The sequence below is a fragment of the Macrosteles quadrilineatus genome, unplaced genomic scaffold, assembly GCF_028750875.1.
Source record: "Macrosteles quadrilineatus isolate MER2022 unplaced genomic scaffold, UCM_ALF_1.0 Scaffold_8__2_contigs__length_117827958, whole genome shotgun sequence".
NCBI lineage: Eukaryota > Metazoa > Arthropoda > Insecta > Hemiptera > Cicadellidae > Macrosteles > Macrosteles quadrilineatus.
In genome coordinates, this window is record NW_026542601.1 from 116,238,351 (window position 1) to 116,255,297 (window position 16,947).

The following is a 16,947-nucleotide window of genomic DNA, read 5'->3' on the forward strand; positions in this document are numbered from 1 at the left end:
TTGCAAATACCTTAATCTAATGGTCATAAACAGATCCCATACCCCGAACATCTCGCCTTTACTACTTCCTTCAACACTTCCTACGTCGCGGACCCGTTTCCTTCCCTTCCAATAGCATTTTAGGATTGCAGATACCTTAACCTAATTGTCATTTTTAGTTAATAATAAATGGAATATTCTCACCAATCTTCTATAGTAATAATTTTCTTCTGAATAATGTAGGCCTAAATTATTCTTTCTTCAGTTAATTTGGATATTTTGACAATACTTTATTTTACAATTTCGCAATTTATTTCACACTAATAGTTTCTGTATGTTCTTCTTGGATACCTTAACTGCACTCCCACTGTTCATTGTTGTAAATCATTTCTTTAATCATGGGGTTCACATAAATAAAAACATGGTTGAATTTTATTGATAATCTTGTACTGTATTTTAAATGGAGGAATTGTTTTGAATAATAATTTTGAGTAAGCCAATGAATAAATTTTGATTATAAATTATACATATGTTGAGACAATATGGTTTTACTAATAATGAATAAATATTAAAATATAACAAGATTTAGTTTGGAATTTAATTAGGCCTAATGGCTATATTTGTAAACATTGGTTTTTGAGTCATTACAAGGGTGAGTCTTCTAAGCTGTAAACAGATTACAGACGAATGGCTTGACATACAGAGATGAAACAACACTTTTCACCACTAATTCATACCAAAGGAACAACGTAAAAATACTTTTACCATTTTTAAAATACAGAGTGTTCTCAGAATATACATTTGTAGTGATTTTTTAAAAGATACTGTGTTAGGGAAATCAATCAAATAATCATGAATCTCAATATTGCAGTTTAATGCGTGTCAAAAGTACTTCCATACCTGTTAGGGCTGTGTTGTTTGTTGTGTGTTTTGTGTGTCAGCTTCAAAACGCTTGTCAACTAATTGGCATTGATCCTTGGTTGCCTCCTCAAACAGTTGCTTGATATGTTTATGGAATTTTTCGGAATCAACAATCGTGTTGATTGCTCCTCTGAGATACTTCTTACGACTTTCAAGTTGGACTTTCCAGTTTGGTGTAGGGTTTGCTACACGTAAGTCTGACAAATTAAAGTCTGTCTGGGTAAATTCGCTTACTTCTCTCTCATTCCAGAGGAGATTACATATTACATTCCCCGAATCTTCTAGCATCTCGAACTTGAGCCGTCTCATATCAATTTGTAAGTCAAATTCTGCCAATTTATACGAGCTAGCACGAAACACTGAACAGCAATCAAAGTCCAGCATTGAAGGTTTATACCATGTATTTTGTGTGACCTTTTTACTCGACGTGTAGAATGAGTTTACGTGCAAAGTGAGAGTATTGAATCTAAGTCCATTCAAGATAATCTTATCATCTTCTTTGTCCCACATAGGGTCATAGATTGATAAAGACCATCCTTTAACGCACCCGCAACCTTCTGTGGGTTCAATGATTCCGGGCTCGGAGAGCGTTTTTGAGTATTTGAATGTACCTTGAATGGTACTCGTCTTGTACTTTACCGCAAGTAAGCTACTTTTCAATTGTTCAAAAGTTTTATCTAGTGAAGTGTCAGCGGTCACTACCTGTAGAAAAACAAACAATTTTAACACTGGAAAAACTAACATGTTCACCTCTACGTCGTCTTAGGTTGAATGAAGACATAAACTCAGTATTTCAGCGGACTATCCAACAGAGCACACGGTTAGTATTACACAAGTTGAATTACCTAACTGTGCGAGGTATTTTTTAATGGTTCACACCTGTTTGGTATGTTAAGAAATTTTTACCTATAATTCGTCGAAATTAACATTTTTAGAGCTGCCAGGGTGCATTTTAATTGGGTTCAAAACATGTTTTCAAGAACTAAAATTTAAAATGCAGCTCCCTATTACTTTTCAAATATGTAGATCTACACCATAAAGACTAAAGGGATATTTATCTACCTAAATCATGTTTCAATAATTATAAACAGTTGCCTCTTTGAAAAATCAATTTTCGTAAACCGTTTGTTTCGTTTCGTCGGTCTTGTTTACGGATTTACTGCGGTTAACATCCAACTGAAGGATCAGCTGGTGGATTACAATTCATATTCAAACCGTTACAAAGAAAGTTGGGACGTTACAATGAGAACTCTAGAAAGAATTTAAAACCAGGGGGGGGGGCGAAACCCGTGTGGAAAATATCGGTTCGTTGCCATTCGCTGGGTTATAAACTTTAAAATGACACCTACATATCAAAGTAGGTTATGTAGAATGGCTAAATACCCTCACCGCAGCAAACCTGCAGACTAAGTGAATTTCCATTTGCCTGATTGGATTCACACTAAAGTGTCTCCTTAAAAATATCAAGTTTATTCCCTATTTAAATATAATTAGTTTAACGAGTACTTAGGCTTTCTAAAACAGGGAGGGTAAAAAAGCGTTTTTGTCAAATGTTAATAGTTTAGTAAGATATGAATTCATTTTCCAAATTTAATCAAAATATGTTCATAAACAAGCAATCTACAATAGTTGACTTATTCTGTATAAGAATAACATGGGAATTTGAAATTTAAATTTTTTTTCGGAATTTTCTCCGTAACCAATAGGCGCATGATAACGCTTCAATATACAAAATGATTTGTTTTTAAGCTATACAAAATGGTTTGGACGAAATTGCAATTTTTTATGTTTTTTTGGTAAAAAAATGGGGAAAAACAATTTTAGCCCATAAAACCATCATTAAACCACCGTTCCCATATTCCGATCAAGCTGGTACGTGAATTCGTTCGAATAAATGTAGGTTTACACGTTTATACCTAATTTTGTCAAAATCGGATCATTTTTGCTCGAGTTATCGTGCTAACGGACACAGACACACACAAACACTACACACACCAAACCCCACTCATACACACAAAACAAGTATGCACCGACTCACTACAGGGCCTGTACAGGCGACTGGTAGCCCCAAAGGGCCGTCACTGCTCTGTCCCTGTGGGCCAGTGGCGAGCCCTCTCTCTCTCCCCCCTCTCACTCCCCCCCCCACTCACTCTCTCTCTCTCTTTCTCTCTCTCTCTCTCTCTCTCTCTCCCTAGGAAAGAAAGATAAATTTAAGAAGATTGGAAAGAAAGAAAAAAAATCCGATGACCCTAGTACAGAGGGTACTAGGTGAGGAGAGAGGTGTTGGTTAGGCACAGAATGTGCCTGGAAGGACATGGATTGAAGCTGACAGCAGGAAGAGGAATCCGAAGATATTTCAGGAAAGCGGTCTGGTGAATAAGTCTCTGACTTAAACCAGGGGTGGTGGAGGGACCGCTGGGCTTCGGCCAAACACCTCTCTCTCTCTCCCTCTCGTCTACTTAAACCGGTTCCAGGAAGAGCTGATTAGGGCAAGAGAGGATAGAGTCCGGATTGAAACGAGGTTGGAAGAACGAAGAGAGTTTTTAAAGATCGTGAGCTCCACCGTGCGACATGAAATGGACAATCTGAAGAACAAGGTTGTTCCAGGCGCGGCTGGAGTGAGCTACTCAGCAGTGCTGAAGAAAGATACCCCAATGGTTCCAAGGGTAACTGGAATGAAAGGACCCGTAGTCCAAGCACCGAAACTAATTATAGTGCGGCATGACACCTTGGAGACTGAAGAAGTGACTAAAACCTTGAAAAAGTTAGTACGGCCTTCTGAAATCGGCTTGAAAGTAAAGAGGCTAATAAATATCAAGAATCGTGTGATTATTGAAGCAGAAAATGAGGATGGAGTGCAAAATCTCATGAAGCAAGAGACGTTGAAAGAGGCAGGGTTGAAAGTAGAGCGTCCGGAGAAGAAAAAACCTTTCATCATGATTTACGATGTTAGTGCTAAACTGACGGAAGATGAGGTCAAGGAGGAGATTTTCTCCCAAAACATGGGGGAGAGCCAAATTGTTGAGGCGGATTTCAAGCAGGAGTTTGCTGTAAGACATAGGTATAAGGATTTAAGATCGACAGGGAAAAGGTGTCATGTTGTGGTGGAATGTTCTGTACGGGTGAGGAACTGGCTTAGAAGGGAAGAGCGGATCTTCGTAGAATGGCAAAGTTGTCGGGTGAAAGACTATGTGGATGTTGCTAGGTGTTTTAAGTGTCAGAAGTTTGGACATGTGGCAAAGCACTGTAAGAGTGAAACCCCTGCTTGCTCCCACTGTGCTGGGGAGCACGACTATAAGGACTGCCCCAACAAGGGTAAGAAGGAAAAGGTTAGATGTATAAACTGCGTAAGAGATAAGAAGGAAAATAGCAAGCATGAAGCTGGGTCAAGGAAGTGTCCAGCCTATGAGAAGGCAGTCAGACGGAAAATGAAAAAATAGATTATGGATTGTAGAATTGGGCAATGGAATCTAGGGAGAGGTAAAGTTGCTACAGATGAAGCACTCAGAAGATGTATAGAAGAAAAATTAGATGTCCTTCTTGTCCAAGAGCCATACGCGGTAGGGAGAAAGGTGAAGATAGCTGGTTGCAGAGTATTTCATGACAGGAGCGGAAGAGAAGATATTTGGAGTGCAGTTGTTGTGATGAATGATACCATTGGCGCCATAATGGTTGCTCAGGAAACAAGTGGAAAGTGTGTTAGTGTTAGGTTAGAGCAGAATGGAAAGTCAATGCACGTGATCAGTCTTTATTGTAGGCCGTCGGAACCCATTGAAGGTCACTTGGCATGGTTAGCTGATATAATAAGGAAAAAAGGAAATAAAGAAGTTGTTTGCGGAGGGAATTCAAATGCAAAATCGGGACTGTGGCTCAGTGGTTCAACGGATGAGAGAGGGTCGAAGGTGGAAGATGTTGTAATTGCTTGGGATCTGCACGTGGTGAACAAATTTAGTAGATGGACGACTTTTGAGAACACGCAGGGAGGAAAATCGAACATTGACGTGACGATTACGACGAGGGATCTTACAGGAAGAATAGAGGATTGGATGGTTCATGAAGAGACGCAAAGTGATCATAGGCTTATAACAATGAAATTGCGAAGGGATCAAATTAATCGGAGACATGAGAATGAACAGAGACAAGGGTCATACTGCTTAAGGAATGTAAATTGGGCAAGATTTGATGAAGCCTTACAAAGAGGTATACAAGCGATGGATATTGAAATGGCTACAGCGGAAGTTCACGCGGAAAAGATTACGGAAATGACGTGCAATCTGATGGAGGAGCAGTTCCAAAAGCGAAAGTAGGAACAAAGAAGGTGTACTGGTGGACAGAGGAGCTAAATGAATTACGAGTGAAGATGAGAAGGAAAAGTAGGATCTGGAATAGGACAGGAAGGGAAGATGATAGGAGAGCGTTTGTTAGGTCAAGAACAGATTACGTTTGGGGAATCAGGAAGCAAAAGAAGAAGATGTGGGAAAAGCTAATTGCGGAGGAAGAGGGCGACCCGTGGGGAAAGGTCTATAAGATTGCTGCAGAGAAGCTGAAAAAGGATACTGTGCTGGTTAGCCTGGAAAAAGAAGACGGCACAATGACGGAGACAGTGCAAGAGACCCTAGAGAGAATGATACAAGGATTGCTGCCAGATGATAGGGAAGAGGAGGATACAGAGGAACAATCAAGAATCAGAAGTAGGATGACTGATGAAAGCACCGGAACAGATGAGGAAGATTTCACTGAAGGAGAGCTAAATGCATGCGTTGCACTGCTGAAGGATAGGAAAGCGCCGGGAATGGATGGAATAAAGAACGAAGTAGTAAAGAGAATGTTTGGAAGGATCAAGGGGACGCTGTTGAACCTGTACAACAAGATGCTGAGAGAAGGCAGGTATCCTGATGTGTGGAAAAAAGGAATCGTCAAAGTTTTTCTAAAGAGCGAGGAAAAGGACCCAAGTAAGGTAAAATCGTACAGGCCAGTAACCCTCTTACCTGTCTTAGGAAAGTTAGGCGAAAGATTAATAGTGAAAAGGATGAAAGAATGGATGGATAGGGAAAATAGGGCAAATCCACTGCAATATGGATTCACGGAAAGTGTTGGAACTGTAGACGCACTTCTGGATATGAGAAGAGAAGTAGAAGAGACAGATAAAAAGTACGTAGTAGGCTTGTTCCTGGATATTTCTGGAGCCTTCGACTCCGCCTGGTGGCCAGAGATTCTGAGAGTTTTGAGGAGATGGAGATGTCCGAACAACATCTACCGATTGGTAAGGGACTACTTCCGAGGCAGAACCGTGACACTAAGAGCTGGCAACGGAGAGGTGAACAAGAACATCACTAAAGGATGCCCCCAAGGGTCTGTGGTGGGCCCTCTGTTGTGGAACATCCTGTTCGATGGGTTTTTGCGGCTGCCTTTCGAGGAAGGTATCTCCGCGAGAGCCTATGCGGATGACGGACTGCTTTTAGTGAAGTCGAACACAAGCCCTGATCTCATGAGGAAGGCATCAAGAGCCTTGGAACTGGTCACTAGGTGGGGGGGAAGACAGGAAGATGACTTTTTCGAGGGAAAAGACAGCGATGGTGCTCCTGAAAGGAAGGTTGGTTGAAAGATTCATCCGTGTCGACATGGGAGACGTGACAATTCGGTGTTCAAATGAGACAAAGTACTTAGGAGTCGCAGTAAGATGTGGATTGAAATTTGCAGGACATTATGAGCAAGTAATCGACAAGACTATGAAGGCATTCAGAAAGTTAAAAGGACTGGCCAAGGCAAACAACGGCATGAGATGCGAGAACTTGAGAAGATTGTACATCGGTGCGCTTGAACCAATGATGCTGTACGGCTGTGAGATGTGGGGCCAACGAATGAGGGGACGAGGTGAGAAGTCTCAGTTGATGAGTCTGCAGAGAAAACTGTTGTTGGGTGTGATCAAGGGCTACAGCACGATATCCCACGAAGCTGTCCGAGTGATTGCCGGGGTCATCCCGCTTGACTTGATGGTTGAAGAAAGGATTAAGAGAAGAAGGGACAAAGAAGAAGGTATCGACATCAAGGATAGCATGAGGATCCGAAGAGAAGAAACACTTGTTGACTGGCAGAGACGGTGGGAGTCTAGCACAAAAGGAAGGGAAACCTTTGCGTTCGTTCCGGATGTGAGGTTCAGAAAGAAAGTCCATTGGGAAACCGATCACTACACGACACAGTTCGTCAGCGGACACGGCAACTTCAAGGCAAAGCTGAAAAGTTTCAACCTCGTCGATGACGATCATTGCACTCATTGCGGAGAGCTGGAGACATCGCAGCACGTACTGATGGAGTGCCCATTCTATGAAGAAGAAAGAAGCGACATGAGGGAATTCCTCCAACAAAAGACATGGGATTGGGTGAAGATCAACTTCTTGAGAACCAAAGAATCTGCGCTGGAGTTTGCCAGAATGTGCCGAAGGATAGGGAAGAAAAAGCATGAATTTGAAAATGCAGGAAGACAGGCTGGAATTTGAAAAGAAAAATGTTAGGGAAGAAAGATAAAATTAAGAAGATTGGAAAGAAAGAAAAAAAAATCCGATGACCCTAGTACAGAGGGTACTAGGTGAGGGGAGAGGTGTTGGTTAGGCACAGAATGTGCCTGGAAGGACATGGATTGAAGCTGACAGCAGGAAGAGGAATCCGAAGATATTTCAGGAAAGCGGTCTGGTGAATAAGTCTCTGACTTAAACCAGGGGTGGTGGAGGGACCGCTGGGCTTCGCCTCTCTCCCTCTCGTCTATCCAAGTCAATGGAAAAAATCTCTTGTATTGCCTTTACCAAAATCAAAAACCCCATCAGAGTCTAAGGACTATAGACCAATAAATTTATTAAGTGTTTTGGGTAAAGTATTGGATAAAATTGTCTACAACCAAATATGTAAATATGAATGATATTTTAGATAAATATCAATCGGGTTATCGCTCTCATTTTAGCACTCAAACTGCACTAATCAAGATCACAGATGATATTAGACGTACTTTAGATAATAAAAAAGTATGTTTGTTAATGTTACTCGATTTCAGCCGTGCTTTTGATTCTGTTAATCATAAGTTGTTACTTTCTATTTTAGAATCATATAATTTTGAAAAGTCTGTTCTTAAGTGGTTTACGGATTATTTAAGTGATAGACAGCAAAGGGTTAAAACTCAAGCAGGAAACATTTCAGAGTGGCGTTCTAATAGTGTAGGAGTTCCTCAAGGATCCACATTGTCAGCTCTACTCTTTACACTTTATATTAATAAAATTGGTAGTTCTCTTATTTTTTGTAATTATATGATGTACGCAGATGATATGCAGCTTTATATAGATTGTAATATTAATTCCGTCGATGATGCAGTACGTTCAGTGAATGCAGATCTGACATCATTACATCAATGGTGCACAAGTCATGGACTGCAACTTAATATATCTAAGTGTAAGCCTATATTGTTTGGGCCATCACGTATGTTACCTCTAGTACAAGCAAATAACTTGACGCCTTTGCTAATAAATAATGTTTAATTAAATTTAGGCCCGATTTCACCAAATTCTCGCTAACGATGGTTTAATTAAACTTCGGTTAAAACTAACTGACGATTTAAACCACAGTTAAGGAAATCTGGTTTTACCAACGAAAACGCGTCAAAACTAACGCTAGTTTTATAAACGAGAGTTTAGAGTAAAATCCAAGTGGCAGTGGCAGTGAACTGTCATAATATCGGGCTGTTACGGGAGCAAGTAAACATAACCTAGAAAATAAATCAGTGTTTATGAGGTAGTGAAAACAAAACTGGAGACAGCAAGCTTACAGGAATACAATAGATTCTGAGCAAAATAACAACAGAAAGCAAGAATAAATACCAAAACAATTAACATAAGTAAATAAAGGCAAAGCAATGTTGATCAAACATATTATTCGAGGAACAAATTGGTTGAGTTTTGCGGTCGAGTCAAGACTCATCAATCCAACTTTTTACAGGGATGTTCAATATTCTGTTTGTTCACTGACCAGTTTGGTACATTTGAAGTAGTGAAAAAAAAATTGGAGTCAAAAGAATTACAAGAACGAGACACAATGTAGATAACACCAAAATAATTATTTTCTATAAAATACTAGCACAATAATGACAATTTAGGTTTAGATTTTGGTTTACTTACGTCTGACCGAACGCAAAACAATTGTTTGAACGTTGGGTTAGGGTTACCCAAAGCCGGGAGAAGGAAAGGGAGCCTATTTTTTCGAACAATGAAATAATAAATTTGATAATGTTGGTAGAAGAGCCGGGACACTCTTTTTAGCCGGGATAAAAGAGTAGCCTACGGCTCTTGATCGCCAATCAGTTCAATGCGGTCGCTGATCACAGATATACGCCTTAACAAAGAACCTTGTGGGATAACCTAAAGCAATGCACTATGTGGGATAGCCTAAACACAAACCACTACAGTGGTTTGTATTCATTTCCTAAAGAAAAAGGCTAAACGTTTTGATAGTTCATATCTAATAATAAAATCAATTTCATCTTTGTTATTAAAATCACCCTTTCTCTTATCCACCTAGTTCGGTGAACAACATAGGCTACTTATATTGCCATCACTTACTTTCAAAAGCTAATTCGTACCGTATTCTCTTCTACCATTTCGCCATTCCATATAAACTTTAAACTTAAAGCCAGCTGATATTTACTTAACGAAAGATTAAAGAAGTTAACCCATGGTGGAATGAAAAAACATAGGTGTGCTATTCCCACATATTCTGACATCACTCGGATTGCAAACAAAAGATCACCTGATTGTAACTGTCAAATTAGTATATGTAATTGTTTTGATTTGGTTGTTATTGTTTTTATTATTATAAAAACAAATACATACTAATTTGACAGTTACAATCAGATGATCTTTTGTTTGCAATCCGAGTGACGTCAGAATATGTGGGAATAGCACACCTATGTTTTTTCCTTCCACCATGAAGTTAACCGGTCAAAATTGGGCAGTTAATTATCTAACGACGGTTTAGTCTAAACTAGCGCTAACGGCGAGTGGTGAAAACCGATTTCGTCAGTTAAGAGCTAACTGCAGTTAGAGCAAGGCTTAACGGCAGTTTAAAAGTTTGGTGAAATCGGGCCTTAGAAACAAACATTGTTAATCTAGGTTTAAGAATGTGTAATGATTTATCGTGGCGTATGCAAGTTGATTCTGTTCTGTTGGTTCTGTGACAATGTAGCATATTGCGACCTTAATAACGAATTAACTAGGTGGCGTTCGCAGATGCATCCACAAAATTGAGCGGAGTCATCAAGGGTTCATCACATTATATTGTTTTTGTCATACTGCAGTAAAAACAGTTGTCATTGATGCATGCGTTCCGGGTCTAAAGTAGCATTTTTACTTTTAGGAAATAAAATTCGTTTTTAGCCTCTATAGAGTAAAACTCAGCTGTTGTCAACTCACTTGTAAATTTCTATTGTAAACGATTGAATACGTATCGAAATATGTAACGATTCGTGCTTCATAATTATTTTAACCAGTCTCTTCCCATAGCATTTTAGCATTGCAGATACATTAATCCATCCCCACACTCAACACTGCCCACCTTTACTACTTCCTTCACAGGTAAACAGGTCCGTGACGTAGGAAGAGATGAAGGAAAGTAAAGGCGAGTTTTTCGGAGTGTGGGAACTGTTTATGACGATTAGATTAAGGTATCTTGGTATCTACAATCTTAAAATTCTATGGGAAGAGAGGGAAACAGGTCTGCGACGTAAGAAGAGGTGAAGGAAGTAGTAAGGTGAGCAGTGTGGAGTTTGGGAACTGGAAACCGTTTGTAGCAGTTAGATTAATGTATCTGCAATGCTGAATTGCTATGAGAAGGGATGGAAGCATGCCCACAAAATATAAAATGGTGAAAGAAGTAGTAAAGGTTAGCAGGGCGGACCTGTTTCCCTCCCTTTCCATAGCATTTTAGGATTGCAGATCAGTTCCCACACTCCGAAAAACTCGCCTTTACTGCTTCCTTCATCACTTCCTACGTCACAGACCTGTTTACCTCCCTTCCCATAGCATTTTAGGATTGCAAATACCTAAATTTAATGGTCATAAACAGATCCCATACCCCGAACATATCGCGTTTACTACGTCCTTCGCCACTTCGTACATCGCGGACCTGTTTTCCTCCCTTTCCATAGCATTTTAGGATTGCAAATACCTTAAGAGTCTTCCGTAGTGGAAGCCATGTTGGATTTCTTCCCCATAAGAACAATGTTAACTTTGGGTCCAAATATCTCATCAGCAAATTGTCATATAATTATGGATAAGGAGTTAAATGTAAGGAATTGCGGTCCTCTAGTGATTGACGTTTTTTATTTCACAATTTTTTATTTTTATAATGAATAATTGATTATTAATTAGCTTAAAGTTAAGCTAATTATTGAAAGGAAATGAAAATGGATTTTCGAAATTCAAAAACCTCAGTCACGAGTCTATTATGTTAAAAATACAAATTATAAATTTCAAAGCTATATCTTAACAAACAACGCCGTTACGTGTCCACAAATGATGTATGTTCTAACATTGTTCTTATGGGAAAGAAATCCAACATGGCTTCCACTACGGAAGACTCTAATGGTTATAAACAGATCCCATACCCCAAACATCTCGCCTTTACTACTTCCTTCACCACTTCCTACGTCGCGGACCCGTTTCCTTCCCTTCCAATAACATTTTAGGATTGCAGATACCTTAATCTAATTGTCATAAACAGTTCCCACACTACTTACAGCTCGCCTTGACTACTTCCTTCACCACTTCCTACGTCGCGGACCCGTTTTCCTCGGTTCCCATTGAGTTTTAGGAATGCAGATACCTAAATCTAATCGTCATAAAAAGTTTCCACACTCCGGAAAGCTCACCTTGACTACTTCCTTCACCACTTCCTACGTCGCGGACCCGTTTTCCTCCCTTCACATAGAATTTAAGGAATGCAGATACCTTAATCTAATCGTCATAAACAGTACGTCACGGACCTGTTTACTTCCCTTCCAATAGCATTTTAGGATTGCAGATACCTTAATTCTAATTGTCATAAACAGTTCCCACACTCCAGACAACTCGCCTTGACTACTTCCTTCATCACTTCCTACGTCACGGACCTGTTTTCCTCCCTTCCCATAGCATTTTAGGATTGCAAATACCTTAATCTAATGGTCATAAACAGACCCCATACCCCGAACATCTCGCCTTTACTACTTCCTTTACCACTTCCTACGTCGCGGACCCGTTTCCTTCCCTTCCAATAGCATTTTAGGATTGCAGATACCTTAACCTAATTGTCATTTTTAGTTAATAAAAATGGAATATTCTCACCAATCTTCTATAGTAATAATTTTCTTCTGAATAATGTAGGCCTAAATTATTCTTTCTTCAGTTAATTTGGATATTTTGACAATACTTTATTTTACAATTTCGCAATTTATTTCACACTAATAGTTTCTATATGTTCTTCTTGGATACCTTAACTGCACTCCCACTGTTCATTGTTGTAAATCATTTCTTTAATCATGGGGTTCACATAAATAAAAATATGTTTGAATTTTATTGATAATCTTGTACTGTATTTTAAATGGAGGAATTGTTTTGAATAATAATTTTGAGTAAGCCAATGAATAAATTTTGATTATAAATTATATATATGTAGAGACAAAATGGTTTTACTAATATTAACAATGAACATGAATAAATATTAAAATATAACAAGATTTAGTTTGGAATTTAATTAGGCCTAATGACTATATTTGTAAACATTGGTTGCTGAGTCATTACAAGGGTGAGTCTTCTAAGCTGTAAACAGATTACAGACGAATGGCTTGACATACAGAGATGAAACAACACTTTTACCTCTAATTCATACCCAAGGAACAACGTAAAAATACTTTTACCATTTTTTAAAAAACAGAGTGTTCTCAGAATAGACATTTGTAGTGATTTTTTAAAAGATACTGTGTTAGGGAAATCAATCAAATAAACATGAATCTGAATATTGCAGTTTAATACGTGTCAAAAGTACTTCCATACCTGTTAGGGCTGTGATGTTTGTTGTGTGTTTTGTGTGTCAGCTTCAAAACGCTTGTCAACAAATTGGCATTGATCCTTGGTTGCCTCCTCAAACAGTTGCTTGATATGTTTATGGAATTCTTCTGAATCAACAATCGTGTTGATTGCTCCTCTGAGATACTTCTTACGTTTTTCAAGTTGGCCTGGATCAGGGTTTTTACTTAAGACTGTCAACGTAAAATCTGTCTTGGTAAATTCGCTTACTTCTCTCTCATTCCAGAGGAGATTACATATTACATTCCCCGTCGAATCTTCTAGCATCTCGAACTTGAGCCGTCTCATATAAATTTGTAAGTCAAATTCTGCCAATTTATACGAGCTAGCACGAAACAATGAACAGCAATCAAAGTCCAGCATTGAAGGTTTATACCATGTATTTTGTGTGACCTTTTTACTCGACGTGTAGAATGAGTTTACGTGCAAAGTGAGAGTATTGAATCTAAGTCCATTCAAGATAAACTTATCATCTTCTTTGTCCCACATAGGGTCATAGATTGATAAAGACCATCCTTTAACGCACCCGCAACCTTCTGTGGGTTCAATGATCCCGGGCTCGGAGAGCGTTTTTGAGTATTTGAATGTACCTTGAATGGCACTCGTCTTGTACTTTACCGCAAGTAAGCTACTTTTCAATTGTTCAAAAGTTTTATCTAGTGAAGTGTCAGCGGTCACTACCTGTAGAAAAACAAACAATGTTAACACTGGAAAAACTAACATGTTCACCTCTACGTCGTCTTAGGTTGAATGAAGATATACATAAACTCAGTATTTCAGCGGACTATCCAACACAGCACACGGTTAGTATTACACAACTTGTATTACCTAACTGTGCGAGGTATTTTTTAATGGTTCACACCTGTTTGGTATGTTAAGCAATTTTTACGTATAATTCGTCGAAATTAACATTTTTAGAGCTGCCAGGGTGCATTTTAATTGGGTTCAAAACATGTTTTCAAGAACTAAAATTTAAAATGCAGCTCCCTATTACTTTTCAAATATGTAGATCTACACCATAAAGACTAAAGGGATATTTATCTACCTAAATCATGTTTCAATAATTATAAACAGTTGCCTCTTTGAAAAATCAATTTTCGTAAACCGTTTGTTTCGTTTCGTCGGTCTTGTTTACGGATTTACTGCGGTTAACATCCAACTGAAGGATCAGCTGGTGGATTACAATTCATATTCAAACCGTTACAAAGAAAGTTGGGACGTTACAATGAGAACTCTAGAAAGAATTTAAAACCAGGGGGGGGGGCGAAACCCGTGTGGAAAATATCGGTTCGTTGCCATTCGCTGGGTTATAAACTTTAAAATGACACCTACATATCAAAGTCGGTTATGTAGAATGGCTAAATACCCTCACCGCAGCAAACCTGCAGACTAAGTGAATTTCCATTTGCCTGATTGGATTTACACTAAAGTGTCTCCTTAAAAATATCAAATTTATTTCCTACTTAAATATAATTAGTTTAACGAGTACTTAGGCTTTCTAAAACAGGGAGGGTAAAAAAGCGTTTTTGTCAAATGTTAATAGTTTAGTAAGATATGAATTCATTTTCCAAATTTAATCAAAATATGTTCATAAACAAGCAATCTACAATAGTTGACTTATTCTGTATAAGAATAACATGGGAATTTGAAATTTAAATTTTTTTCGGAATTTTCTCCGTAACCATTAGGCGCATGATAACGCTTCAATATACAAAATGATTTGTTTTTAAGCTATACAAAATGGTTTGGACGAAATTGCAATTTTTTATGTTTTTTTGGTTAAAAAATAGGGAAAAACAATTTTAGACCATAAAACCACCATTAAACCACCGTTCCCATATTCCGATCAAGCTGGTACGTGAATTCGTTCGAATAAATGTAGGTTTACACGTTTATACCTAATTTTGTCAAAATCGGATAAGTTTTGCTCGAGTTATCGTGCTAACGGACACACACACACACACACACACAAACACTACACACACCAAACCCCACTCATACACACAAAACAAGTATGCACCGACTCACTACAGGGCCTGTACAGGCGACTGGTAGCCCCAAAGGGCCGTCACTGCTCTGTCCCTGTGGGCCAGCGGCGAGCCCTCTCTCTCTCCCCCCTCTCACTCCCCCCCACTCACTCTCTCTCTCTCTCTCTCTCTCTCTCTCTCCCCCTCTGAGACGTGACAATTCGGTGTTCAAATGAGACAAAGTACTTAGGAGTCGCAGTAAGAAGTGGATTGAAATTTGCAGGACATTATGAGCAAGTAATCGACAAGACTATGAAGGCATTCGGAAAGTTAAAAGGACTGGCCAAGGCAAACAACGGCATGAGATGCGAGAACTTGAGAAGATTGTACATCGGTGCGCTTGAACCAATGATGCTGTACGGCTGTGAGATGTGGGGCCAACGAATGAGGGGACGAGGTGAGAAGTCTAAGTTGATGAGTCTGCAGAGAAAACTGTTGTTGGGTGTGATCAAGGGCTACAGCACGATATCCCACGAAGCTGTCCGAGTGATTGCCGGGGTCATCCCGCTTGACTTGATGGTTGAAGAAAGGATTAAGAGAAGAAGGGACAAAGAAGAAGGTATCGACATCAAGGATAGCATGAGGATCCGAAGAGAAGAAACACTTGTTGACTGGCAGAGACGGTGGGAGTCTAGCACAAAAGGAAGGGAAACCTTTGCGTTCGTTCCGGATGTGAGGTTCAGAAAGAAAGTCCATTGGGAAACCGATCACTACACGACACAGTTCGTCAGCGGACACGGCAACTTCAAGGCAAAGCTGAAAAGTTTCAACCTCGTCGATGACGATCATTGCACTCATTGCGGAGAGCTGGAGACATCGCAGCACGTACTGATGGAGTGCCCATTCTATGAAGAAGAAAGAAGCGACATGAGGGAATTCCTCCAACAAAAGACATGGGATTGGGTGAAGATCAACTTCTTGAGAACCAAAGAATCTGCGCTGGAGTTTGCCAGAATGTGCCGAAGGATAGGGAAGAAAAAGCATGAATTTGAAAATGCAGGAAGACAGGCTGGAATTTGAAAAGAAAAATGTTAGGAAAGAAAGATAAAATTAAGAAAATTGAAAAGAAAGAAAAAAAAATCCGATGACCCTAGTACAGAGGGTACTAGGTGAGGGGAGAGGTGTTGGTTAGGCACAGAATGTGCCTGGAAGGACATGGATTGAAGCTGACAGCAGGAAGAGGAATCCGAAGATATTTCAGGAAAGCGGCCTGGTGAATAAGTCTCTGACTTAAACCAGGGGTGGTGGAGGGACCGCTGGGCTTCGGCCAAACACCTCTCTCTCTCCCTCTCGTCTATCCAAGTCAATGGAAAAAATCTCTTGTATTGCCTTTACCAAAATCAAAAACCCCATCAGAGTCTAAGGACTATAGACCAATAAATTTATTAAGTGTTTTGGATAAAGTATTGGATAAAATTGTCTACAACCAAATATGTAAATATGAATAATATTTTAGATAAATATCAATCGGGTTATCGCTCTCATTTTAGCACTTAAACTGCACTAATCAAGATCACAGATGATATTAGACGTACTTTAGATAATAAAAAAGTATGTTTGTTAATGTTACTCGATTTCAGCCGTGCTTTTGATTCTGTTAATCATAAGTTGTTACTTTCTATTTTAGAATCATATAATTTTGAAAAGTCTGTTCTTAAGTGGTTTACGGATTATTTAAGTGATAGACAGCAAAGGGTTAAAACTCAAGCAGGAAACATTTCAGAGTGGCGTTCTAATAGTGTAGGAGTTCCTCAAGGATCCACATTGTCAGCTCTACTCTTTACACTTTATATTAATAAAATTGGTAGTTCTCTTATTTTTTGTAATTATATGATGTACGCAGATGATATGCAGCTTTATATAGATTGTAATATTAATTCCGTCGATGATGCAGTACGTTCAGTGAATGCAGATCTGAC

General features: G+C 39.1%; 2 protein-coding genes across 2 annotated transcripts; both read right to left on the reverse strand.

Annotated features, from left to right (window-relative positions):
- Positions 1-836: 836 nt before the first annotated feature.
- Positions 837-2,997, reverse strand: LOC129001262 (uncharacterized). The gene is made up of 2 exons (XM_054428495.1): positions 2,939-2,997; positions 837-1,602 (listed from the first exon to the last, which is right to left on the reverse strand). The coding sequence occupies exon 2, from the start codon at positions 1,408-1,410 to the stop codon at positions 883-885; it is 528 nt and encodes a 175-aa protein (XP_054284470.1). The 5' UTR covers positions 1,411-1,602; positions 2,939-2,997; the 3' UTR covers positions 837-882.
- A 9,928-nt stretch (positions 2,998-12,925) lies between these two features.
- On the reverse strand, positions 12,926-15,108 carry LOC129001151 (uncharacterized). Its single transcript, XM_054428358.1, has 2 exons — positions 15,030-15,108; positions 12,926-13,682 (listed from the first exon to the last, which is right to left on the reverse strand). Exon 2 carries the CDS (start codon positions 13,488-13,490, stop codon positions 12,972-12,974), a length of 519 nt encoding a protein of 172 aa, XP_054284333.1. The 5' UTR covers positions 13,491-13,682; positions 15,030-15,108; the 3' UTR covers positions 12,926-12,971.
- Between the last annotated feature and the right edge of the window lie 1,839 nt (positions 15,109-16,947).